Raw genomic sequence first — 27659 nt, forward strand, 5'->3', positions numbered from 1 at the left:
AATGTTTGGTAAAATTCACCTATGAAGCTATTTTGTCCTGGACTTTTGTTTGTTGGGAGGTTTTTTTGTTTTTATTTTGTTTTTTTATTACTGATTCGATCTCAGTACTGGTACTTGGTCTGTTCCTATTTTCTATTTCTTCCTTGTTCAATCTTGGAAGAATGAACATTTCTAGGAATTTGTTTCTTCTAGATTGTTTATTTTGTTGGAGTATAATTGTTCATAGTAATCTCTTACGATCCTTTGTATTTCTGTGGTGTTGGTTGTAACTTCTTTTTCATTTCTGATTTTATTGATTTGGGCCCTCTTTCTTTTTTTCTTGATGAGTATGGCTAAAGGTTTATCAATTTTGTTTATCTTTTCAAAAATCAGCTCTTAGTTTCATTGATCTTTTCTATCCTTTTTTTTAGTCTCATTTATTTCTGTTCTGATCTTTATGATTTATTTCCTTCCACTAACCTTGGATTTTGTTTGTTCTTCTTTTTCTAGTCCCTTTTGGTGGAAGATTAGGTTGTTTATTTAAGATTTTTCTTGTTTCTGCGGTAAGCTTGCATCACTATAACCCTCCCTCTTAAAACTGCTTTTGTTGTGTCCCATAGATTTTGGATCGTTGTGTTTTTGTTTTCATTTGTCTCCAGGTACTTTTTAATTCTTCTTTGATTTCTTCAGTGACCCATTGGTTGTTTAGTAGCATATTGTTTAGCCTCCATGTATTTGTGTTTTTTGCAGTTTTTTTCCCCTGTACTTAATTTCTACTCTCATAGCATTGTATTCAGAAAAGGTGCATGATATGATTTCAATATTTTAAAATTTCCTGAGACTTTTGTGACCTAGCATGTGATCCAGTATGGAGAATGTTCCGTGTGCACTTGAGAGAATGTGCATTTTGTTGCTTTTGGATGGAATGTTCTAATGGTCTGATGTGTCATTTAATGCCAGTGTTTCCTTATTGATTTTCTGTCTGGATGATCTGTCCACTGATGTAAGTGGGATGTTAAAGTCCCCTACTATTATTGTGTTACTGTCAATTTCTCCCTTTATGTCTGTTAATATTTGCTTTATGCAATCAGGTCCTACTACATTGGGTGCATATATATTTACAATTGTTATATATTCTTCTTGGATTGATCCCTTGATCATTATGTAATGTCCTTCTTTGTCTCTTATTTCAGTCTTTGTTTTAAAGTCTATTTTGTCTGATTTAAAATAGAATTTGTTTTAAAGTGTATTTTGTCTGATTGTATTGCTACCCTGGCTTTCTTTTCATTTACATTTGCATGTAATACCTTTTTTCATTCCCTCACTTTCAGTCTGTGTGTGTTTTTAGATTTGAAGTGAGTCTCTTGTTGGCAGCATATATATGTGTATTGTTTTTGTATCTGTTCAGCCACTCTCTCTGTTTTGATTGGAGCATTTAGTCCTTTTACATTTATAGTAATTATTGATAGATACGTACTTATTGACATTTTGTTAATTGTTTTTGCATTGTTTTGTAATTCTTTTTTGTTCCTATTCTTTTTCTCTTTTTCCTTATGATTTGATGACTATCTTTAGTGTTATGTTTGGATTCCTTTCTCTTTTATGTGTATGTATCTATTATAGATTTTTGGTTTGTGGTTACCATGAAACTTATATATAACAATCTCTGTGTGTGTCTCTGTGTGTCTCTCTGTCTCTGTCTTTCTCTGTATCTCTGTTGCTCTCATATATATACGATTATTTTAGGTTACTGATCTCTTACGTTCAAGGGCATTTTAACAACCCTGCATTTTTACTCCATCCCCCATGTTTACTGTTTTTGCAGTCATATTTTACATCTCTTTGTTTTGTGTATCCCTTAACTACTTGTTGTGAATGTAGATGATTTTGCTTCTTTGTCTTTTAAACTTTCTACTAGCTTTATACGTGGTTGATTTACTACTTTTATTGTATATTTGCCTTTATCAGTAAGAGTTTTCCTTTTGTAATTTTTGTATTTCTAGTTGTGGCCTTTTCTTTTTTGCTTAGAGAAGTCCCTTTAACATTTCTTGTAAAGCTAGTTTGGCAGTGCTGAACTCTTTTAGCTTTTGCTTATCTGTAAAACTTTTGATACCTCCATCAAATCTGAATGAAAACCTGCTAAGCAAAGTGGTTTTGGTTTTAGGTTTTTCCCTTCATCACTTTAAATATATTGTGCCACTCCCTTCTGGCCTACAGAGTTTCTGCTGAAAAGTCAGCTGATAGCCTAATGGGAGTTCCTTGTAGCTTTTCCCTTGCTGCTTTTAATATTTTCTCTTTATCTTTGATTTTTGCCATTTTAATTACAATATGTCTTATTGTGGTATTTGGGTTGATCCTGTTTGGGACTCCCTATATTTCCTGGACCTGGATGTCTGTTTCCTTTCCCAGATTAGGGGAGCTTTCAGCTATTGTGTCTTAAATATGTTCTCTGCCCCTTTCTCTTTTCTCCTCCTGGAACCCCTATAATATGAATGTTAGAACACTTCATGTTGTCCCAGAGGTCTCTTAAACTGTCCTCATTTCTTTATCTCCTTTTCTCTGTTCAGCCAGAGTGATTTTCATAAGTCTTTTTTCCAGTTCACTGACCCATTCCTCTGTATCTTCTAGTCTACTGTTGATTCCTTCTAATGTGTTTTTCATTTCACTTATTGTGTTCTTTATGTCTGTTTGGTTCTTCTTTATATTGTCTAACTCTTTGTTAAACTTCTCTCACTCTGTTCATCCTGTCTTCTCCCAAGTTCTTTAAACACCTTTACAATCATTACTTTGTTCTTTTTATATGGTAGATTGATTATCTCCTCTTCACTTAGTTCTTCATCTAGTGTTTTATCTTGTTCTTTCATTTGGAGTATACTTCTCTGTTGCCTCATTTTGCCTCATTTGCCGTTTTTATTTCTATGTATTTGGTAAGTTGGAGAAGTGGCCTTTTGTAGGGGAGGTCCTGTGCGTCCCAGCAGTGCCCTCCCCTCTGGTCACCAGAGATATATGCTCTAGGCGTGCCCCTTACGTGGGCTGTATGGGTCCTTCTGTTGTGGTGGGCTGACTACTGTGGGTGGTCTGGTAGGCGTGACCCCCCCAGTCCAGTTGGCTTCCAGGCCATGCCTTGTATGGAAGCTGCTGGCTGCTGACGGGCAGGGCTCAGTCACAAGGTGGCTGGCAGCTGAGCCTGGGAGGGTCCTGGCTCTAGTGCTGGCCTGCTTGTGGGTGGGGATGTGTTCGGGGTGGGTCGGTTGTGGGATTGGAGGTCCTGGATCTACTGCTGACCTGCCAGTGGGTGTGGCTGGCTCTTAACACCCCAGAAGAACTGGCTAACTTCAGGTTCAGGGGTGTCTTAAAGCTGGTTTTGGCCTGCTGGTGAGTGGGGCTGGATCCTGGGCTGGCTGGCTTAGGGGTTCAGGGTATCTTGGAGCTGATGTCAGCCTGCTGGTGGGTGGGGCCAGGGACCAAGGTGTCCCAGAGCTAGAGCTGGTCCTCTGGTGGTCAGAGCCAGGTCCGGAGGTCTCTAGCTACAGGGCCATGGGGGTCCCAGGGCTGATGTTGGCCCATTGGTGGGCAGGGCTTGTGGGCAGGGCTTGTGGGTAGGGCTGGTTCCTGACACATCAGGCTGTGGAGTCCAGAGTGTCCCAGAACTTGTGTTGGTCCCCTGATGGGTTTGGCCAGATCCCTGGGTGGCTGGCTTGAGGGGCCCAAGGTGCCAGTCTGCTGGTGAGTGGGCTGGGTCCCGATATGGTGGGCTTTAGGACTGCGGTGGTCCTGGGGCTGGTGGGTGAGGCCAGATTGGGGCTAGTGCTGGCCCACTGGTGGGTGGTACCAGGTCCTGGGGTCTCTGGCCGCAGAGCCCAGGGGTGCTGGAGCTGGTGTGGGCTAGCTGGTGTGCAGGACTGAAGCCCATAGGGTCCCAAGGCTAGTGCCAGCTCACTGGTGGGCAGAACCAGGTCTTGGAGGCTCTGGCTGCAGAGCCCTGGGTGTCCTGGGGCTTGTGCTAGTGCACTGGTGTGTGGGGCTGGGTCCTGGGACCTTTGTGGGGTAGGGCTAGGTCCTGGGGCAGGTGTAGTCTCAGGAGGTCTTAAGGCAGCCAGCCTGCTGGTGGATGGGACCGTGTCCCTGTTCAGCTGGTTGCTTCGCTTGGCCTGAGGCGTCCCAGTACTGATGCCAGCAGGTTGGTGGGGAGGGCCAGGTCCTGGCACTAATAAGCTAGAGGGAGACTTCCATAATGGCACTCGCCAGTTCTAGTGTTCTCGTGATAGAAGGAGCTCCCAAGATTGGCTGCCGCCAGTGTCTCTGCCCCCAGGGTGAGCTCCAGTCACCTCCTGCCTCTCTGGGAGGCTCTCCAAGATGAGCAGGTGGGTCTGGCCCAGGCTCCTTTCAAATTACTGCTTCTGCCGTGGGGTCCTGGAGTGCGTGAGGTTTTGTGTGCATCCTTTAAGAGTGGAGTCTGTGTTTCCCACAGCCCTCTGGCTCTCCTGGAGGTAAGCCTTGGTGGCCTTCAAAGCCAAACATTCTGGGGGCTTGTCTTCCCAGGGCAGGACCCCCAGGCTGGGGAGCCTGATGTGGGGCTTGGACCCCTCACTCCTCGTGGAGAACCTCTGCAGTTGTCATTTTCCTCCTGTTTGTGGGTTGCCTACCTGGGGCGGGGGGTGGTGGATTGGACTATATGGGGTCTCGGCCCCTCCTGCCTATGTCATTGTGGTTCCTTCTTTGTATCTGTAGTTGCTGATGATCTTTTCTGCTAGATTCCGGTCTTTCTCATCAGTAGTTGCTCTGTGAATTGTGGTAATTTTGGTGTGCTCCTGGGAGGAGGTGAACTCAGGGTCTTCCTACCCTGTCATCTTGGCCATGTCCTCTGACAGCCTAACTCTCAATAAACGAAAAGCCAACTGGGTATAATCGGATATAATAGCTCCCCCTCCTTTATCATTGATCTTGGTAATGAGAATATCTTTATATATCATATAATAATTTTGATCAGTTGTGTAAAATATATGGATCTGCGTGAATATCACGTAGAGGCATATGTACTGAATTCTTTCTTGCCATTTTTAGGCTCTGCATTAACACGTTATATTTCACCATCAGTGTTCCTTATGTTTCCATCTTTATTTGAAGATTGGTTGTGGGTAAAGAATAAGCAATATTTAAGAATGAAAATGAAAACAATGTAAAATGGCTAAAACCACTAGGTGATGAATGGCTGGGGGACTAGGTGTGAGCATGTGCCTCTAATCACCATGTGATGTGTTCTTGGAAGCTCTCACACTGCTCATTAATAAACAGAAAATGTCTAAATAATTATTTTATGTGTTGCTTTTTTACAAATGGAAATTGGAACAGATGCCATCACTGCCTTTTTTTTTGATGTGAATGAGCTTCTGGATGTCATAGGGTTTTGTAAACCCGTGAGAGGAGAATTCCACTTTAGTTGATCCTTAGGGTCCCTTTCAGTATTTTATTAAAATCCTAGAAAATAAATCATAATACTTTGTAAACTGGGAGGCTCAAGTCTGCATTGTCGTCTACTGTGTTACCCAAGGGTTACACATCAGGGGTAAAGTGTAGGCTTGAAATCAGGCCGCTCTGAGTTGGAGTCTGAATTCTTCTCTCATTAGCTGTGTGACTTTACACAAGTTTCTCAGTTTCTCTGAGCTGTGCTCAGCTTACGCAAAGAAGAAGGACAGGCCCAGTAACCACCTAATAGGGTTATTGTCAGGACTTAGCATCCATTAAACAAATGCTTATTAAGCTACTGCTATGTGCCAGGCACACTCTAGGGACTAAGGGAACAATGGTCTGCCCTCATGAAGCTTACATTCTAGCAGTGGAGATGGATTAAAAACACAAATTTAGAAAAAATGTTAACGTTAAGTGTTACGAATAAAAATGAAGCAAGAGGAGAGGTTAGGCGCCCTTTGGGATGGGGTGAACCCAGGAGGCCTTTCTGAGGAGGCGACGCTGGAGCAGAAACTGAGGAAGTGAGGACATGAATGTGAAAGTGTGAGGACGGGGTTCCAGGCAGAGGGCACAGCCGCAGCAAAGGCCCTGAGGTGCAAGCAGCTGGGGTGTGTTTGAGCGACGGTAAGGATCCGTGAGCTGGAACCAAGCCACAGAGGGGGAGAGCAGGAGAAACCGAAGCAGGATTTGTTTCAAGGCGGTCAGAGGTCTGGTGCCAGAACAAATAGGACCTTGTAGGTCATGAAAACAATTTTGGGTTTCATTGTACATGTGATATCAAGTCCTAAAGCCATCTCAAGAAGAGGAATGCACAAATCCGACAGATTTCTAAAAGGATTCTTCTGGCTTCTGTGTAGCAAAGAGATTTCAGGGGCACGGGTGGAAGTGACCCGGGTGAGGGATGACAGCGGTTGGTCCAGGGTGTGAGTGATGGAGAGGGGGAGGCGTGGTTGGATTTGGTGCATTTTTGAAAGTAGCGTCTATAGGATTGGATGTGGATTGTGATAAACAGATTCTACAACGATTACTTCCATGTCTTTGTCCGGAGCGCCGGGATTGGGGTTCTGCACACTTAAATTCGGAAGATGGGGGAGGGCAATTTCAGTGTGTCAGGGGTGGCAGAGAAACCCAGGGTTCCACCTTGGCATCGTTGACCTCGAGACTCCTATTAGCCATCCATTGGGAAATGCCAAGTAGGCTGGTGGAATCGTGAGATTGGAAACCAACAACGTGGAAAAACACAAATACTTTGCTTTTCCCTGGTTCCATCCCATGAACTGGGGATAAATCTCATAACTGGGAAATGAGCTTTTCTTAACTGTTTTAGGGTCATTGGGAATCTACAGCCATTGCTGTTAACTCTTATCTTACAAGATGTTGTTCTTTGCTTTGCGATGTGGTGTGGTAGTTAAGAGCGGGGGCTTTTGGACTTTAACAGATGAAAGTTTTTGGATTGTCTGCAACCTAATGGCTTCACCAAGGTATTCCATCTTTACGTTTGCATTTGCTCATTTATTAGATGGGGCTGTAATGCCTGTTTCTAGGACTGCCATGTAGGCTTGTGAATTTCGTGCCTTGCCCATGGGTCTGGCTGAGGGGGCTTGTGGAGCCTGAGGGGGCTGAGGGGGCTTGTGGAGCCTGAAATCCCGACCACGCTCTGCTTCCCAAGCCTCATACCTCTATGTAGGGCCGTGCATTCCCGGAGGAAGGAACCTTTTCATTCATCCAAGGACTCCATTTGCTTGCCAAGCCCTGTATCCTTTCACAGGATTCTTGTGAGGATCATTAGAGATAATGCACGCAAAGCGTTAGGCAGAGCCCCTGGGGCGAAGCTATTTCATTTTATTTTGGGATGGGGAGGCATGGCCGCCACCCAGCCACTGAAGGAAATACACGAAGCGGTAGAAAGACTCGGGTCAGAACAGGCCTTTAGTGTTTCTCCTGGGTTCTGAAGACGATCCTGCCGAGGCTTTGGTTTCTGGAAGCTTGATTTCTTCTTGCCTCGTTTCTCTTGCTTTTAACTTACTTTCTCAGCTTTGACTTCTCGTCTGCCTGGCTTTTCCACCTGCCACTTGCACCTCCCTTCTCTGGTTGCCCCTGGACCGGATGCCCCGCACATCTGGCCCCTGGCCCTCTTGGGTCTTTGGTCCTGTTCGCCCCTCTGAACACATCTGCTACGTGCAGGGCCTGGGATGGACCACGTCAGCCCTGCCGATTCTGGCTCCTGGTCCTGGTCCTGCATCCCATCAGCCTGGCCCCGCAGATCCTCTTGCTTCGTAGCCTGTTCTTTATTTGGAAGCCTTTTAAACGAGGGGACTTGGCAGGGGAGAGTGAGGCACTTGACAGAAGTCTCACAGGAGAGTGTTAAAGACTTAGGATGCTCTGATTCCCAGGAGTACTTTTTTCCCTCTGGAACTTCGGAGCAGCTCCCATCCCGTTCGCTGGCGTCTGTGTTGTCTCCTAATGTTAGGACTCGAGCTAAACCTGATTTTCACAGCCCTGCCAGCCTGAGCCCAGCCCCTTTTCACTGTACTTTCTGAATTTGCCCCACATTAGCAAAATTTTCTTTCCAGAAGGGGGCCTTCTCTTGGCCTCCCTGGGACGGCTAAGAACTCAGAGTCTCCTGGCCTCCGATGGTTGATCAGAGGAGCCAGCGGCTGTGTCTGCTGGCTTGTGCCCCGCAAACGCAGCCCGGTTCCTGCTGTCAGCTCTGTCAGAGGGGTGACAATCCAGCTGTTCTTCCCAACCACACACAGGGCTGGGTTCGGGCCCTGGATTGTCAGGCCGATGATGAGAAGGCAGACTTTGGGAGGCAGGTTGAGGGAGAGTCCTGGGGAACCTGCCATCCTGTGACTGCGGCGTGGGGATCCTTTCTCACGGGCACGTCTGTACTCACTGCACAGAAGGACCATGTGCTGCAGGTCCTGGGATGGTGGGTCCTGGGGAAAGAAACTGATCAACACCATTCTTTAGCAAATATATCTGCCCTCCAGAGAGTGGAAATTCCTTTGATATAGATTCTCTTCTTGGGTTTCTTTTCCAGCAGCCTTTCTGCCACGCCCTCTCCCCGCCCCGGGGCAGGTAAGGGGGAGGCACATACTCTCTAGGAATGGGGTGGGAGTGGGGCTGGAGGGGATAAGACACGGGGGAAGTCCCATCATCCAGGAAGGGAAAATACGCTTTTCCAATGAGGGAAGGTTGTTATAAGGAGAGAAGAACAAGCGCACAGAAGGGGAGGAGTCAAGAGGTCATTATTCTGGCCCCTCCCCATCTTGGGGTCAAGCACTCCGGATTAGGAGCGGGAGTAGAGGCGAGAGGGATGGAGACACTTAGATACTCGGGGTGAATCCTAGCGCTCAGCGTTTCCACCTCATATTAGGGTGTAGCCCTAGGAAACAGGTCCTATAGAGAAGCCCAGAGCCCAGCCTCACGCCAGCGCAGCCTGGGGCTGCCCGGGACAGCTGACTGGGAACAGCCGAGGGAGGCGTCTAGGTACGTGGGCCTGAAATAGCGCCCCCTACAGCCCACAGCCCGCAAATAGGGCCTGGAGGGTCCAGAGGTTCTCATGGCCCGGCAGACCTGAGGAGGCGCAGGGGCTGGGACCAGGAAGAGGCAGCTCGAGCCGTAGGTGTCTGCTGGATGCCCCCGTAGGACCCTGCTGGCCTGGGGGCCCACCCAGCCCGGCTCAGCTCTGAGCAGCAGAGACCAGCACGGGGCTCCGAGGTCGAGCCCAGGACATTCCGGGGGACAGCCTTCCCCGGAAGCTGCCTCCCTGCCCCCATGGTAAGGATGCACACACGTCCTCCTCGCCTAGATGCTGCCTTATAAAGGGGCTGGTGGGGGAGACTCATTGTGCTGGAAGAGACCGTTCTCATGGGAGCTTGGACCTTGAATTGAGTGAATATTTAAGCCAGAGACTTTTAAAAAACCTGAAAAGACCCAGTCACCTTGAACCGTTTTGCACGTCTGAATCCAGCCTTAATCCTAACACTAATTTTTTTTTTTTTTTTTTTTAAGGAACAAACCATCTTTTTTTTTTTTTTAAATTTATTTATTTATTTTTGGCTGTGTTGGGTCTTCGTTTCTGTGCGAGGGCTTTCTCTAGTTGCGGCAAGCGGGGGCCACTCTTCATCGCGGTGTGCGGGCCTCACACTATCGCGGCCTCTCTTGTTGCGGACCACAGGCTCCAGACGCGCAGGCTCAGTAGCTGTGGCACATGGGCTTAGCCGCTCCGCGGCATGTGGGATCTTCCCAGACCAGGGCTCAAACCCGTGTCCCCTGCATTGGCAGGCAGATTCTCAACCACTGCGCCACCAGGGAAGCCCTTCCTCACTTTTATGGTGACTGCCTTTCCTTCCCATGCTCTGCCAAACACGAAACTGCCGTGTGTCCCATCTTGCCTTGGAGGAGCTTGTCATTTTTAAAAAAATTCAGCTCACCTGGTTACCTTGCAACGTCCACTCCCTGATGGGCTCACGAAAAGTTTTGATTTAACAGATTTTTGTTGTTAGGGTGGAAGCTACATTTCCTGGCAGTATCTTCATCCTAAATGGAAGCAGCGTTCTGGTGGTGGATACATAGATTTTATTTGTTCCCCTTATTCTCTAGTCCTTCCATCAAGGGGGGGGCTGGGTTCCCATTTCCCTCCTGTGGTTTGTATCAGAAGCTCGTGAGAAATAGAATATACGTCTCCTCTGTGGGTTGTATTTTTCTCATCAGGCATCCATAATCAATATTCATCTAAGGGAAAAGGAAAACCCCTTTTTAGAGGCTTTATGTGGTCATTTACTAACTTTATGAAGTGGGGAACAAAAAGGTATGGGTTAGTACCTTTTCTTTTTAAAAGAAATCATGTTTTATTATAAAAGTAATTCATGAACAAAATAGTTAAAAAATGCAGAAGGGCTTCCCTGGTGGCGCAGTGGTTGGGAATCTGCCTGTCAATGCAGGGGACACGGGTTCAAGCCCTGGTCTGGGAAGATCCCACATGCCGCGGAGCAACTGGGCCCGTGAGCCACAACTACTGAGCCTGCGTGTCTGGAGCCTGTGCTCCGCAACAAGAGAGGCCACGATGGTGAGAAGCCCGCGCACCGCGATGAAGAGTGGCCCCCGCTTGCCGCAACTAGAGAAAGCCCTCGCACAGAAACGAAGACCCAACATAGCACTCAATCAATCAATCAATCAGTCTTTAAAAAAAAAAATGCAGAAAGATAAAAAAAAAATAAAGAAATAAAAACCACCCATAATCCCATCAGCCAAAGAAACCATGACTCATATTTTATCGAATTTCTCCCTGTCATTTTTCTATGAGAGTATCTATGTTGGTTTGTATATATCAGTATACATGCCCCCAAATTTGTGTGTTTTGTTTAAATAAGCTAGTTTCAAAAAGGTGTGTTTTTCTGTGGGTTGAGTACTATGGCACTCATGAAATGCCGATATGTTATTCATGTTTGTCTGGTAAAGATGCCACAATGTATGGCATTTTTTTCAGTTTACTGTTAGGGCTGGATTCCTTCTTGCAGCTACTTTACATGAACAGCCAGGACAGGTGTGTATATGTGATTCTAATGGAATGTGATTCATTTCAGAAAAGACCAGTTGTTGATTCCTTGTGCTGAGGTCCCCTCTTCCCCATGTAACTTTTGTCCCTTTCCATTTTTTTCAACCCATCCTCAGGTTTAGAGCAAACAGAAAGAAGGAAACTCTATGATCTTCTCAGTATGTTTTATTTTCTTCCTTTTCCAGAAAGTATTTTGGAGAAAAAATTGGACTGTACTTTGCCTGGCTGGGATTATATACATCCTTCCTCATCCCGTCATCCGTCATCGGGGTCATCGTGTTTCTTTATGGATGTGCAACGATCGAAGAAGATATTCCCAGGTGAGTTGGTTTTAACGGAAAAGGCTCAGTTCCCACGTGTCAGTCGTTTGGAGTTTCACCCCAGTTGCAAGTACATTGTACATTTCAGACGCCTCCTTCCAAAGCCTCACCCTCTGTCCTTCTCCTTCCCGCTTTCCTTACCACACAGCAGGTCACTTGTCACTTCCCTCTTGAGAGGTCTGCAAGCAACAGATTCTGGGAACAGCTCAGAGCCACGCTGGGTGTGGCCACTTCCTTTCCTGGTCAAGCTCTTCTCCAGGACCAGGGTCTGATTGGGCAGGGTCTGACAACTGATGAAAAAGAAATCATGCCTGAGAAAAGCTTTGTTTTCCCCTCAATTTCATGACTTTTTCCCTTTGGTTTCCCAGATGACCCAAGGCAGGAAGTGTTGAGTGGTATTGGATAGAGATGGCATCTATGTGGTCAAACGCTGCTGGGATAAAATGCTGTGAGGCTGTCTGCAGAAGCAGGCAGCTCTGGAGCTGAGGAAGCCTCAGCTCTGGCTCAGGATGTCAGAGACTGCAGGAGGTGACAGGCCCCGTAGCGGGGCTCTTGGGGATCCAAGACATGGAACAAAGGCTGATCCTGATGGAGAAGAGAGATCCTACAAAGAAAATAAGGACTTAAAAAGAGCATCCTTTAGGACTGAATGTGTTACATAGTAGCTATGTGACTGGGTACCTCACTCCCTGACTCTTGGTTTCCTTGGCTGTGAAATGGTCATAATAACACCTACTTCATGGTGGTGTTGTGAGGACTAAAGTAGACAGCGTCTGGCACACAGCAAAGTATTAATAAATTATTGTTGAATGAATCAACATATGTGGAAATAGAGTTTGAGACACTTAGCCAATATTTAGATTTTAAATCTCTTGCCATCTCCAGAACTGGCTTTGCCAACTGAATCATTCTTTATGCATTTTACTTTTTTTTTTTTTTTTTTGGCCATGCCTCGAGCCATGCGGGATCTTAGTTCCCTGACCAGGGACCGAACCCGGGCCACCTGCAGTGGAAGCAGGGAGTCTTAACCACTGGACTGCCAGGGAATTCCCTTATTTGTGTATTTTAATACTCTTTCAGTGGCAAGTGATAGAAATGCATATGAACTGATGTACGCAAAAAAAGGGAATTTATCCTCAGGGTTTCGGGGGGGCCCTCAGGGGACCCAGTGGCAGGCCAAGGGACTATGGAAATAGCGACTCCTTCTGTTTACGGCCTGTCTCTGATTCTTTCTAGTATTTATTTGTTTCACTGCAGAGTTTCTCCATTGGATGTAAACACTGCTGCTTGTAGCTCATGGGTGTCATACCTGAGAGCTTTATACTCGATTGGTCCCAAGTGAAAAAGTCCTGTTGACTCCTTTTGGCTTAGGTAGAGGCTCTGGGTCAGCCAGTCGTGGCTTTGGGGCAGGGTGACACTGTGCCAGCAGGGATGCTCCCTCAGTAGCCCGGGGGCTGGGGACACTGGGCAGCCTGCGGGTGTCCTCGACAGTTGGGGGTAGGGATGGGGGAAGTCGGGGCCACCCTGAAGAAACGGGCAAGAGCTGTGCTCTTTGAGGAAAGCGTATCCACCGGTGGCAGGAACCAGGCGATCTTCCATTATGTCACTCTATAGAAAAGCTCTTGCAAATTAGGGACACTGGAGATGGCCGTGTCAGTAGTTAGAATAAAGCTCAATACCTTGGTATGAGAGACAAGGGTTTGGATATGTTTGTGTATAAAAACTCTGGTGTCATCCGTTCAGGGTTCGGGACTGGCATTCTGGGACCTTTGTCACAAGAGCTATGTTTTCCGGGCTCTGCCTTCCGCAGCACGAGGGAAGAACGAATACTTAGCAAATTCCTGGTCTTAGTTGTACCAGGCATGGTGCTAGGTGGTTTCTGTGTGCTGTTTCTTTGATCCTGTAGAGATCAGTGTTGTCAACAGTAGGTATTCTCACCTCAGAGAGACGGAGACATGGATGCTACCTGAGGTCACTTGTCCAACTTCAGCAATGAATAATTGTCAGGGTGGGATTTGAGTTCCACCTGCTCCAAGGTCTTTGCTTTTTCCAGTAAGCGGTGCAGTCTTCCTGAGGGCTCTTACCCTCCTCTGCAGCCCAGGTGCTCCAACTGGCCCCACCTGGTTCAGTCTCAGAAAAAAATGACTCAGTTGCCCAGTTGTGATCCCTGGGGAGCGGGGCCTCAGGTTGATCCCAGCTGAGGACTCCATACCATGCACCTCGAACCAACTCAGCGCGGCGGGTAGGGCATCTGTGTGCTGGTTTACATCAGGACTTAGAACTTGTGCCCTGGTTCTCCACACAGGAATGCATGTGACAGTGACCACTGCGGCTGGAAATGACCATGGTCTACACAAGCTGCAAAGTCATTTATCTGTGCACATGCATGGACACTCATATATGTGCAGGTTTAGATGCTTGTAAAATGTGATCATTATCATTGCAGACATCCTGGAGTGTGTGACGTTTTACAAACTGTGGATAGCAGCCCATTAATGGATTATAGAATCAATTTAATCGTTACCTTTTAAATGAACTAGAATAAGGTAGGACAGAGTAGAATGAAATATAATATTAGTAGTCATCACGAGAAGGAAGTATCAGAATTGTTTCATGACTGTTAATTTAGTGATATAAGTGTTTTTGTAGGGAGTGGGTACGTGTATACTCGCATACTGGAATCTGTGGTAAATTTTTTTTAAACTGTTTTTTAACTTTCTATAACAAAAAAGTTTGAAATTGGCTGTTACAAAATTTGAAATTTTGGTTGCCAGTTTTTCAGAGTCGGGTGTGGCAAATCAGGAAGGTGTAAATAGAAAAACTTAAGCATACTATGAAGAAGTTTTTGAGAACTGCTCCTTAATCATAATTGTGTGTCTATCAAAAGTCCAAGCTCTACACCTGACGAAAACTCACAAACTACCAATCCTCATCAACAGAGGAATAGCCTCTAAGTCCCAATACTGAATCCAAACGAATTCGTACTCTTCTGGGGTCTGTGTCTATCAGCCACTCCTAAGCATGATTAAAAACTTGCACTCTTCCTGGGATTATTTTAAAGGTTTCTAATTTTGGCATTAAGCCTGGAATTTAGTATCTGTGCATCACTTTAAAAAATGCTTTATTTTGAAAACAATGTAGATTCACAGGAGGTGGTAAAGATAGTGCAGAGGGCCCAGGGTACCCTTCATCCAGGTCTGCCAGTGATTATGTCTTATATAATTACAGTACAGTATCAAAACCAGAAAACTTACATCATGTGGAACCTTAAATGGTACCTTTTATCGCCAAGAACTTTGTTATGTGAGACACAAGCATCACTTGTAAATAATAATTCCATATGTGCACGATACATCTATAGAACCTTCCTTGACTTAGCAAGGGGTTGTTTGCATTTGTTCTCCGTTTGCTTACACGCATAGGAAAGACTGGAGCATTTTTTTAAAGCTGATTAATCTAAACCATATTTTCAAAAATTGGTTAGTTTAGATCTGAGACCTTAATAGCAGATGTTCTGTCTGGACTTCCTGAATATTTGCCTCCCTTTGTGGCTAGTACAGCCCTGTGTCACCTGACCTGTGAGCAGTGGGTCACTCATTGAGAACACCACCCACTCTGGGCTCTTGGTTCACCTGATGGTCAGCCCATTCATCAACCTTCTTCTGCTTCGTAGAGAAAATGATAGATTGAAGAAATACACCATTGCATTTATAGCCACTGCTACTTCGAGCTAGGAATCTGTGGTTAATGCAGCTAGTGAATGACCCAGACCTGACTTCACTTCTAGGGGAGCTTCCCCCATCTTTCAGCTTGTCTAGAGGCAGCCTCTTTCAGAGACTACAAAGTCCTTTTAATGTCATCCTAAGGCAGAATTTCTCCAGAATTCTGTTCAAATTGCTTGCATCAAAACCCCCAAAAGATGAAACAAAAAACCCCAACCCAATACACATAGAGCGTTCTGACTTCAAACTTAAAAGAGGTGAGGAGTATCCATGTACCATGGCTGCCATTTTGTACAAATGATTGGCAGTTGACGGCATTCTAATTTTAAAACCAATAATGTACACAGCCCTTAAGTTTCAGAGTGCGCCAAGTTGGTGGCTAATACTGTTTTACTCCTGACCTTTTAGCAGTGACTAGTTTTGACTGAGATTAGGTGTTCTAGGATTCCCACCCCCTTCTATGTGTAAAAAAAAAAAACCCTCCACAGCAAAGATATGAGAAGAACTCATGTCTTCTCAGAAATGGCTTAGAAGCAAAGCTCTTTACTAGACTTTGTGCAGACCGACTGTTTTCCACGTGAGTCTGTTTTCTAAGAGGTACTCTCCTCTCCCAAAGCAGCAACTCCTCCACCAGGCAGCCAACATGTGTGTCTGACCCAGAAGACTTAAAATAAACCTTACTCTCCGGTTACCAACAAGTGCATGCCCAGGTGAAGCTAGCACGGCTGAATTTACTATTAAGAAATTACCATCCAATATTGTCGATGTGAGCGAGTCGCCGCTGTTGACACTTGCCAATGGAGAGCTTAGCGGCAAGTCAGTGGAGGAACTGGGATTTATCCTGGGAGACCTAGAGTTTCCATTCTCTCACACAGAAGGCCTTCCCTGCCGTGGCTCATTAAAAACAAGCCTGAAAGCTGGGACTTGACAGACAGTGACAGCCCTCGGTGAAACCTTTCGACTGCTTAGCGATGGGGAGCTAGACGCAGGCATCCTGCCAACTTCTGGGTTTCATCTAATCCCGGGCTTCAGCGCCCAGGTACCAGCTCCCTCCGCCGGCAGCGGCCTCTGACTGTACCGTGCTCGGTAGCGCCCTCTGCTGCCTGTTTCCGGAGGAAACCCAGCTGTGGTTTCAGCCTGGGATCCCCTGCGACCCCATCACTGTGGCTCCAGCTGCTCTGTGAGAACAGCCAGTGCTTCGTTTTCATGAAATTGCCAGTTCTCCACCCTTTTCCCCAAAACCATGAGCTTAGCCATTTACCCATCCCCCAGGGGGAATATTACACACCAGAGTGATGAGTTCATTCATTTTCCTACCAGAATGTAGTGTGGAGGGTTACTGGGGAAGCCAGTTAGGGCCGAGAATACTTCGGCTCTTATTTGCAAGCACTCTGATGAGCCTAAATTTATTGGGTCCAGCTAATCACCTAACGAATGAATGGAATTTCAAATATATTCATGAGTCCTGTAATAGAAATACACTGAAAATAGGTGAGAATATAGGTGATGGTTATTTGACTAGTTCTTCATTCTCCAAGTATCTTGGAATCTAGACTTTGGAAGAATTTACCTTATTCTTCTGGCCTCCCTCATCCCATGATGGAAGAATTTACCTTATTCTTCTGGCCTCCCTCATCCCATTTCATGGTTATGATAATTCTTTTTTTTCTCTTTTTGCTTTAAAAAAAATTTTTTTTTTATTTTTTAGAATTTTTATTGGAGTATAGTTGCTTTACAATGTTGTGTTAGTTTCTGCTGTACAGCAAAATGAATCAGTTATATGTATACATATATGCCCTCTTCCTTGGATTTCCTTCTCATTTAGGTCACCACAGAGCACTGAGTAGAGTTCCCTGTGCTATACAGCAGGTTCTCATTGGTTATCTATTTTATACATAGTATCAATAGTGTATATATGTCAATCCTAATCCCCCAATTCATCCCACCCCCCCCCTTTCCCCCTTGGTATCCATACATTTGTTCTCTAGGCCTGTGATAACTCTTACTAAGTTGAGGTTACCAATCCCCTTTCTACAGACGGTCACATGGCTGATGCACTTAGAAATGGGCTTCCAGCCACCTGACTCCATTCTTTTTCACATGGCTTCTCCTTCCAGAGGAAGGAATTGTGTTGGTTCAGCTGCACACTCGTGTTTGTTCCTCTGTGTGCCCAGCCTTACTCACTGATGAGACAGCCCATGCTTGAATGAGGACAATGGAATCTAACCTCCGATGGGTGATTTATTCACAGTTGTTGATGCGCCCCACCAGCCCCGTAGACTCAGCACATCTTGAATGGACTTTATGTGGCATTGTCCAATGAACAGCATCTCTGATAGATGGTCACTAACTTTCTGTTGGGCCACTTTTAGTGACAGGGGGCTCCATACCTCCAAAGGTAGCCCATTCATTTTTTAAGACAAGCTATAAGAATAACACTTCCGAAGGGAAGAATCCAATTCCAACTCTCGCTGTTGGAGTTGATAAGCTCAACCAGGGATTCGGGAAGTGGGAGCTGTTCTGGGGGTGATGGGCTTGGGAAGGGTCCTGCTGGAGCCCCCCTGACCCAGCAGCCTCTGTCTTCTGCAGCAAAGAGATGTGTGACCAACAGAATGCCTTCACCATGTGTCCCCTGTGTGACAAGTCCTGTGACTACTGGAACCTCAGCTCAGCCTGTGGAACAGCACAGGCCAGCCACCTGTTTGACAACCCTGCCACTGTCTTCTTCTCCATCTTCATGGCTCTGTGGGGTAAGTTGTCACCATGAGACTTGCTTCTATAGGCGGGTACCTTTAAATGGGTACAGTGACCAAGCTCTAAAGCCCATATCCTTCGGTTTACTTCCTTAGTATTTGGTCCTTATATCTTAAGAAGCATTTTAGGGACAATAGATTTTTCTCCTTTACTCATACATGTGAATAGAACTAAGAATATCCTCTGTGGCTTTATATATATATTTTTTAAAGAGCTAGAGTAATGGGAATCTGGTGTTAATCTCATGTAGGATTTATTCGGAGATTGAACCCATGCGTGCTTTGGAAACCCCTAACACACTCAGAGGCACCTCCAGGTACATCTCCTAAGACATGGAAAGTCCTAGATGTCATTTGGTGTCACACTCAGAGTGGTGGGGTGACTGCCACAGTCACGGAGTTAGCTGGGGGTAAAGGTGGGCCCAGACCTGGTCTCTTGCCTCCACACTCAGTGCAATTCCCGGGACAAGGCGAGTGTAGACTGCAGAGATTTTACTTAATGCCAGAGGGATGTTTTCAATATTCCCACCAAAGGGATCTGTGAAGGAAGGAACAAATAGTTCCTTCATTTTCCTCCTCCTCCCTTCCCCCCAGAGTCCTGGGGTAATAAACTTTCTCTGGGCCACAGCTATCTGACTGTAAGCACATGCATGCACACGTGTACACACACACACTTCTATTCTTACAAACTGGGATAACCTGGAATAACCACCCTGTGGTCACTGAACATTTCTAAGAAGACACACCCACGGGCATTAAGGAAGGGACCAAGGGGATACGTTGCAGCCCGTTGGGAGTAGCAGCCTGCCTTTCACTCATCTATCCAGTGCGGGCCCTCATCTCTCCCATCGGATGACAGACCGGCAGGGCCACTGTCCTGCTGCAGAAGCTGCCGGGTTTATCCCTGATTCCAGGGGGCCTGGAGGACACACCAGGACGGGGCCATGAGTCACACGTCCCGGGAGTGTGAGCAGGAGAGAGGCGAGGTCTGTTCTAGCACCGCTGCCAGAACTCGTCCCACTGGCCTCTGTCCCCTGCGGGCACCTCTGCGTGGGTGGAGACGGAACCGAGCTGGAAAGATTCCCGCGAGACCAGGCCACCGAGGAAGGTGTCCAGCAGGGACCCTGTTCTCCCAGGGAGAATGACCACTGCCCAGGAGTGTGGGCAGTGTCAGCCCACAAAACAGGGGCAGGGAGTCGGAGGACATGGCACTTGTGGCTGTGTAGCTCTGGAACTGTTCACAGGAAGGGTCAGGAGAACAAACTGAAGTTGCAGCTTGTGGCCTAGGCGGTGCCAGGCGGCTCTGTGCCTGCTTCTCCAAAGGCGGCGTCTTGTAATCACCCCAAATCCATTTGAACTGATTGGAGCGCAAAATACACACTCATGCTTTGATAGGCTGCACCCCTCATTCCCATGAATCTGTCTGGCAGATATTACTGAGATTGAGCAGCTGAAGCTTACTAACTCTGGTCCACAATCCCTCAAGACCTCTCCTGGGATGCGTGATTCCTTGTCGTGGGGAAACTTGGTTTTCAGCTGTACCTTCCCCCTTTCAAACCCCAGCAACTGCCCCTTTTCTCTCCTCGATGGATGAATAGATACCTTCCACCCCTTCTGAGGTCCGAGACCGTTTCACCACCCCCCAGCTCCCCTCTCTTCCTCTCACATAGCAGCAGTGCAGGGAAAGCAAATGCGGTGGGATTGTGTCAGCGCTTCCTGGCTTAGGGTTTGGTTTTGTTATTTTAACAGCCTTGCTGTGTGTTTTATGCGATTGTGTATTTGGTTACAGCAGCCAACAGCCTCTAGGCATGGCTGCCTACAAATTACAATTAAAAATAATAGTAATGCCTCTCATTACATGATTATTATGATCAGTGGTACTGTGCTGGGTGGGCCTGGGCCAGGGCCCAAGCCTGCCAGGAAGAAGGCGTGATTCTCCACGGAGAGAGAGCGATGGGGCTGCTGGTGGGGCGGGAACAGGGGTCCCTGAGACGGGTCGGCAGGACCCGGGACCAGTGGAGCAGTCAGGCCCAGCTCCTCCGGACTTCTGACTTCAGACTCCAGGGAACTTTGGAAAGAGGGTGAAGCCCTATTGAAAAGTAGGGAAGGGAGAAGTAAAGGGACGAGGTTAAGGGCAGTGACTTCAGGGTCAGGCAGTCCTAACGGTGGGTCCCAGTCCCGCCCTGGGCCAGCCAGCGTGGCCGGCCCCGTGTCACTGACGTCAGCCCTCGTAGCCGAGGTGCTGAGCAGCCTGGGACGGGCTCAACCTTGGAGCTTCCCGGTCCTCGTCTCTCAAGCGGGTGCAGTAATACCTGCACCCCAGTGTTCTTGTGACCGTCAGTGGGGCGAGTGTGCAAAGCCCTCCGAGTGGTTCCTGGCCGTGATTCCCACCGGGAGCTGTGAGCTGCTCTCCGTCGTCACGACGGTCCTCCGTGTCCCCGTGACTCCCTCTCGGTGACTCTGTTGCCCCGTCCTCTGTTCCCAGTGTGACTTCTCTCCTTCACAGAGACCTCGGTCTGTGTGCAGAGCCCTCCTCGGCACTGAGGACAGCGCAGGAAAAGGAGGGGCGCCCTCCTTGTTCGGAGACCATCCCCAGGCCAAGGCCAGGGTCGGAGGTGGGGCACCCACCCGACAAAGTCTCAGATCCCAGGGAGAAAAGATACAGATCCGTGTACCACGATGTAGCTAGTAGCCAGCATAGCGCCAAGTGAAACAAATGTAGCTGTAAGGAACCCTACGTTCAGCCAGCAGGTGGGTGTTTGTTTTGCTCAGCCCGGTGCTGTTCCCAGGTGAACAGAGGCAGGTACGAGCCGAAGAAGAGTTTGCGGTCCTGTTACCACGCTGCAGACCTGAGTGGCAGCCGACAGTCCAGTGCGGCAGGTAGTGGAGGGCGCCCAGGCTCTTACCAGGGGTGGTGTAGACAGGTAGGGGTGGCCTCGGGGACTGCCACGCCCCCTCCTCTTCCAGGGCACCAGGTCTCAGGGTGTTAGGAGTGCAGAGGAGCGGGCGCCTGGGAGGCTGATCGTGTGGGCCTTGGTCAGGAACGGAGGAGGGCAGCACTGGAGCGGAGCGGGGGAGAGGGGACAGTTTGCACAAGCTGGGGATGAAGAGGGCAGCGAGGCGGTGCCCTCATCAGCAGTGCGGGTGTGAGGTGTGTGCTGACAAACGGCGGGAATAGATGTGGACAGATGGGCGGGGCCAGATACCCAAGGTCCCTGTATCCAGAGGGAAGAATCCAGACAGTAGGGACCCACTGAAAGTTTGGGGGTCTGTGTTGGGATCCTCTCTCTCCCTGCCCCTGTGCACTGCCCACATGCCATTGCCCTTCAAGACTCAGCTCAGGGGGCTCCCCTGGCGGCGCAGTGGTTGAGAATCCGCCCGCCAATGCAGGGGACACGGGTTCGAGCCCTGGTCTGGGAAGATCCCACATGCCGCGGAGCGGCTGGGCCCGTGCGCCACAACTACTGAGCCTGCGCGTCTGGAGCCTGTGCTCCGCAACAAGAGAGGCCGCGACAGTGAGAGGCCCGCGCACCGCGATGAAGAGTGGCCCCCGCTCGCCACAACTAGAGAAAGCCCTCGCACAGAAACGAACACCCAACACAGCCAAAAATAAATAAATTAAAAAAAAAAACAAAAAAAACTCAGCTCAGATGCTCTGGCAGCTGGCACCCTCTCTTCTGCATGCCCACAGCCTTTTATCTGCGTCATTCTTAAGGCCCTGATCACATTACACCTTGTACTGTAGTTATGTAAAATCTCTTCTCATAGACTAAACAACTTGAGAGCAAAATCCACATCGGATTTACCTAATCTTCCTCACGATGCCTAGAACATTGTTTTGTATATTGCAGGTACCTTAGGTCTAGTTTTTTTGTTTTTTGTTTTTTTTTGGTTGGGAATTCATTCAAGCTTGCTCAAATAATAAGAGATTATAAGAAAGTAAGAAGCAAGCTCCTGGATGCAGGAAATTAAATATAGCCAGGCCCCTAGGCAACTGGAGCAGGAGGAGCAATCAGAAACCTCTCTCCTTCTTTCACGTGCTGCATGGTTTGTCCCATTTCTGCTTCTCTTTGTGTCTCTTAGTTTCAGTTTTCAAAAGACAGAATCCGATTGGCCCATGAGTGGGCTCTGGATCAGGTGTCCAATCCTGGCATAAGAAGCCATGGCTGTAGAGCAGAGGGGGCTGGTTCTTGCTGGAGCATGTTGGGCTGCCCTTCAAGGGCTGTGGTTGGAGAAGGCAGGCTAACCAATGTGTGGGGATGGTAGGCATTCAACGAGTATTTGCCGAACAAATGGAAGAATGAATGAATGGCACTTTGGGGCGATGAGTCTTCCAGCCGCATGTGGGCTGGGGGGCGGGGACACTGAGGCCCTGGACTCAGGTAGAACTACTCGGAGATGTTACATCACCTCAGAATGAGGTGATTTGGGCCCAGAGAAGGGAAGCTGTGCTGGGGACAGAAAGATGGAGAAAAAAGTGAGAGTGCTGAGGAAGGTGCAGGAAGAGGGAACGTATAGGGAAGACGAGGTTTGTCAAAAAAGACTACAAACCGTCAAACCCTTCCATTCTTACTTCCTTTATCCTTCCGTTCTTCCTTCATTTATTGAGATCAGTGTTTACCCTTTTCTTATAACCTAGAAATAGGGGAAAGGGTGTGTGTGTGTGTGTGTGTGTGTGTGTGTGTGTGTGTGTGTGAGTGTGTGTGTGTGTGTGTGTGTGTGTGTGTGTGTGTGTGTGTGTCTCCCTTTAAATATGTCTCTTGGGTTCTCCTGGATGTGGAGTAATTTGAGTTGTCCCAGCTAGAAGTTGGGGCTGGGGAAGGGAATCAATGCTTTAAAGAAAGTCCCTAAATTTGAAATTTATAAGTTTATCCTCCCTTGGTGAACCCTGAGGGTGCTCAAAATCAATAGAATTTTTTTCCTTTCTTTTTTAAGCTACCATGTTTCTCGAAAACTGGAAGAGATTACAGATGCGACTGGGCTACTTCTGGGATCTGACTGGCATAGAAGAGGAAGAAGTGAGTTCTCCTTGGGTCTTTGCTTTGCTTTGCCCCTGGAAATAGATTGTCTTGAGTGAAATAACCGCTTACATTTGCCATCATGGCAGCCAGTCACCTGCCGAGTCTTGCTGTGGCCCCCTTCCTAGCTTGGCTCCACGGGCCAAGCCAGGGTTGATAGGCACTGAGGCCAAGAGTTGAAATCCTCTCTCTTCTCTTGAGCTGTAAGACTTTGGACTTGATGGGTAGCCAGATGTCCTTGTGACCCTCTCTGGGAAAAAATGGCATGAGAAGCAAGCCTCGTGGTGACCTCGAGGTTTAACTCAACATTCTTCCACCATCCGTCTTGTTGGTGCTCGAGAGCGTGAAGCCAGAGAATGTGACGCAGAGCACGGACGTGTCTGGATGCTTCTGTGAGCCTGCTGAGGGTCAGGGGGAGGCATGGGTGCTGGGTCTCAGTTGCCCTGATGCTTATGGAGGAAGAAAGAACCACTGATCCAGTACCCTGTCAGCCAGGAGAGCATGTGTGAAACAGGAGCGTGAGCTAAGGGGAAAGGGTAGGTTTTTCCAGAGTCTAGTTGTATGGACAGATGACTTTAAAGGATGAAACAAATTGACCTTCCCTCGGGGCTCCTGTGAGAACTAGGGCCCCCTTTGATGTCGGCGAGTTGAAGATGGCCAGTGTGGGCCCGGCTGCTCAGTTATCTTTTTCCACGCGCTGCCATTGCCTGAAGAGCGAACGTGACTATCGGATAGGGGCTCCCGATGCTGTGGGCAGTGTCGATGAGATGCTGGGGACAGTGTCCAGAAGGACCAGGAGGTGCCCCCAGTTGCCGGAGTACCATGCACATAGGCTGGCTGAGAGCATATGGCAGCTGTGCGGGGAGCAGACCTCTTCTGTATTCTCCCTCATTCACTGATGTGCCTCTCCTTGGACTCGGGACCTCTGGCTTTGTGACCCTGATGCTTTGTGACCAAGCTAGTGAAATCCCCAGTTCAGTCCTGTTCTCAAGGCTGTGTGCCTCCCTTGTCTGTGATGTGACATCCTTTCCTCTCCTTAAAGCTCCAAGTCATTAGCTTGCCCTTGAGCAGGTGGGCATTCCATGACCATGGATTGAGTTCACACATTCACTCCATCCCAGTCCTGTGCGTTAAGTGGATACCCGGAGGCTCACAGCATCACGGATTCCGTGGCAAATGAGAGAATGTACATATGAATTCTGACTTCAGAGACAATGCACATTAGTTGGGAAGATAAGCAACAGAGAATAATAAAGGCAGTTGCATTTCTTGGGGAAAGATGGCCAAAGTAGTGCTTCCAATGGAAAGAGCTGTCGAAGTTGGACTGTGTGGGTGATTTTGTCCTGTTGGTTCGATTTGATTCTGGGGAGAAAGAGAGAGAGGAGAGGGGAGAGAGCTGTGGCTGGGTGTGGGGAGGTGGTGGGCGTACAGGTCCTCCTCTCCTACAGCAGGGCCTAGGAGGTCTCCAGGGAAGAGAAGAAGCAGCAGCCTGGCATCCAAGCCTGTGTGGGGACAGAAACAAGCTAAGTGTGTCTTCTGAGTAGCGCTGAGGAGGCCGGCAGGTCTGCCCGTGAAAGAGGAAGTGTAAACACACTCACACAGAGAAAGGCATCCGTTATGACTCAGTGCCCTTGAAATCTCAGTCCCTGGCAGGAGTGGGATGCTAAGCCATTTTGGTTTCTGCAGCCAGGTTTCCTGTTTCCTGTTTAACCCGATGAGCCGTGGTCACTCCCTGGGAGGGGCGTGATTTCAGTAACAACTGTGCAGGCTGAGAGAGAGGCCTGGCCAAGCCTGGGTTCACCCCCGGCGCAAAGAGCTGCCGGGCTCTCTGTGTGAGGTTACTGGGGGCGGGGCAGTTCTGCCACATCGAGGATGTGCCCCCCGTGTGCAAGCCCAGGGCCAGGCGTGGTTGAGAGGCAGGAGGGCAGCTGCGTTTTTCCTTCCATGTGTTTAGATTTTGGACTCGGATATTAAGCATGCTTTAAATTGAGTTAAACCTGAACATGACATCAGGCGCCTCCTGTGGACCAGGTTTTGGTTTGGGACGTGGAACTCCCTCAGGCGTAGTCTCTGAGCATCTCCAAAGGGTTGCATTCAACTAAGGGGTTGTCTGGTCTCTGAATAATTAGAATACAACGGTGAGTTGGAGAGAAATTCCTTCCGATCTAAAAAATGTATCGTTTTGTTTTGTTTTTTTAATCAGGGTTTTGAAGACTGGTTGAATTTTAATAAGCAGCAAAGGGAGGAATGGGTGCCCACAGGAGGAAACAGCCGACAGCAGCGTTGATCCAGGGACGCTCAGGGTGTGGCTCAGAGTCGGCGGGATACCTGGAAGGTCTAGCTGGCTGCAGGGAACAGGGGTTGGGCTGCAGTCGGGGGCAGAGCAACAAATGCAGGCTGGTGGCTAGGCCAGGCAGGGTCCCGATTGCTGGTCTGTATCTCCTTAGGTCACGGGAAGGCATGGAGGGCAGGATTGGAAGGCATTTGTGACTTGCCCTAGGCCTTAAATGAAGTGTTGTGGGCAGATTTAGCCTACATTCAAATGGGGAGCAAGAGGATGGCAGACACCACCTGGGCTTCGGGGAGGAGGTTGCAGGGGTCCTTGAAGGTCATGATGCGAACATTTTTTCTGTTTTAACCAGATGTTGTCTCCAAGTCTCAGGGATGCTGCCACGGCCAGCTGCCTGTAACCCTCAGACAGCCTTCTTGCCTGTGGTCTTTGCTAGGAAGCAGCCTCTCGGGAGTGGGGGCAGGGTGCTAACTCACACGGGGACCAGAGCCACCCACCCTCTGTCCCTCCCGCCTGGGGTGCGCGCACCACGCGGGACGCCAAGGAAAGCAGCAGGGGCGGGGCTCAAAGTGGGGAGGCGGGGAAGGGGGCTGGAGAACCCGCCTCCTGGGGCAGCAGCCCCTGGCCCAGGGGCCTCCCTGTGGAACCGGCTGGGATGGCCCGAGAGACCCCTTTGAAGCCCGTCGAAGGAGGCCTGCCAGACCTCAGGAGTCTTCGCTCTGAGATGGGACGGCCTTCAGCTCCGTGGCCTCTCTTGCTCGGTTACCTGCTGCACTCAGGCCCCACATGTCCCTGGGACCCCTCAGAGAGGGTGGTCTTGATGCAGACGTCCTCCCGTCCCTCTCTCTCCCGCCCCTGTCTACCACGTCAGGCTTAGCTGCCCTTAACAGCTTCCTGTCACATAGGACGCAAAATGCCTTGCCTTCCCCCCCGGGCGCATGGTGGTGTGTTCCTCCTCCCAGCCCTTCCCGCCTCGCGGGCCTGCGCTCTCTCCTGGGCTCCTTCCAGGCTTTGCCCTGGCTCTTCTCTCTGCCCGGAAGGCTCCAGTCTCCACCTGCCCGAACCTTTCTTAGCTTTTCCATCCCAGCCAGAACGTTGCCCTCCTCCGGCTGGCCTTCCCTCAGTCCCCCTCCTGAAGCAGCCGGCCTGACATTCCTTCTGTCGCGCTTATCCCCACCTGCTGGTTTCTTATTTGTGGGTTTGTTTGCTTACCGTCACCTTCCTCCACTTGGAGATAAGCTCCTTGTTCGTAGCCTCAGAGCCTGAAAAAGAGCTCCCAAGAGCTCGGAACGCAGTAGATGCTTGATAACTCTTTGCTGGAGACATTTGTTGACTGGATCTCCAGGTTTACCTCTGGAGGTCAGCGAAGGCTGGTTCTGAGCTGGCCTGGGGCCTTCTTTCAGGCCAGCTCCTGAGGGGAGCATCCAGGTGGAAGTAGCTTTGCGAAATATTTCCCAGAGTCTTGGTGGGAGGGGTTGTGTATTTGTGATGATTCGGCATCAGACCCCGTCCAGGGAGGCCGTGTTTAAGGCTGGGTATATTGGAGCAACCTTCGCAGGGTCCAGAGTCTGCTCTGGCCAGGAGCTCATTTGTCCAGGTCCCTGCCTTTGAGGAATCCTGTGACCTCACCCGACCTTCTTGGCTGCGAGCAGCGAGATCCTTGTCTGACCTGCTTCAGTTGGAAAGCAGAGCAGCCTGACACTCTGCTTTGAGAGCCTCGGACTCCTGTCCATGTGCCAAGAGCTCTCAGCTTGTTCTAAACAGATGAGGAGGGTCTGAACTGGGGCCCAGAGTGCAGTGAAGTGGGCCACAGCCACCACCAGAGGGATGTGAGGACACTCCTCTACGTGATGTCATGTCTTTGGAAAGTCAGGGGCAGGTCGGGAGCACGCTACAGTCAGTAGGGAAGGCCCCTCAGCTCCTTTGCCGAGGGTGACAGGATAGACGCAATTTCCGCTTGAAGGGCTTTAGAATCCAGAGGATGGTACAAAAAGACACGGCTTTAGTTCTGTAGTTAAAATCTTTCACAGGAATAATATAGAAGAAAAGCAACCAAATTTCAGAGGCCATGGAGGAAAATGTCACAGCACATTTCTCCAAGTATTTCTGCAGGAGGTTAATTGTTGGAGGCGGAAGAAGTTTTGTGGGACGTGGTGGGTTGAAGAAGATTCAGCAGGTGTCTTTACAGGAGAACTTCTCAGAGCTTTTATTAGGCTCGCTGTGACTCTCAGGTGACACGTTGTATGGTATTTTCCAATCTGTTAGACCCTGGAATCCTTTTTTAGCTGAAACCCTCCTGGCACACACATTAGGAAATGCTGCGTTGGAGGATGGATGAAGGGGAGAGACAAAATGAAGTGAACTTCGCAAGCGTTTAGAGATTTCTGTGTTCTCCCCATGGTGCCAATTACTGCGAGAAACAAAATAATGGAGACCAGGTAGTGGATTCTTATCTTAGGATCAAAAGATTCCCACATGCAAAACAACTAGGAAATAATAAAAGAAGATGACGTAATCAAGAACTACGTGTTGTGTAAGCTATAAA

At 48.6% G+C, this 27659-nt stretch overlaps 1 protein-coding gene and 1 long non-coding RNA gene across 7 annotated transcripts in view; one reads left to right on the plus strand and one right to left on the minus strand.

Annotated features, from left to right (window-relative positions):
• Positions 1-27659, minus strand: part of LOC309641530 — a 462249-nt gene that overhangs the window by 160603 nt on the left and 273987 nt on the right. The gene's annotated exons all lie outside the window — the stretch shown is intronic.
• ANO2 (anoctamin 2) overlaps positions 1-27659 on the plus strand; it is a 348333-nt gene that overhangs the window by 150759 nt on the left and 169915 nt on the right. For all 6 annotated transcript variants that reach the window (XM_082421522.1, XM_082421524.1, XM_082421521.1 and 3 more), the window contains 3 exons: positions 11197-11331; positions 17643-17803; positions 22742-22824. In XM_082421522.1, the coding sequence (XP_082277648.1) occupies positions 11197-11331; positions 17643-17803; positions 22742-22824 (379 nt within the window). The remainder of the gene's footprint in view (positions 1-11196; positions 11332-17642; positions 17804-22741; positions 22825-27659) is intronic.

The sequence above is a fragment of the Balaenoptera physalus genome (assembly GCF_965194825.1).
Source record: "Balaenoptera physalus genome assembly, chromosome: 13".
Classification (NCBI taxonomy): Eukaryota; Metazoa; Chordata; class Mammalia; order Artiodactyla; family Balaenopteridae; genus Balaenoptera; species Balaenoptera physalus.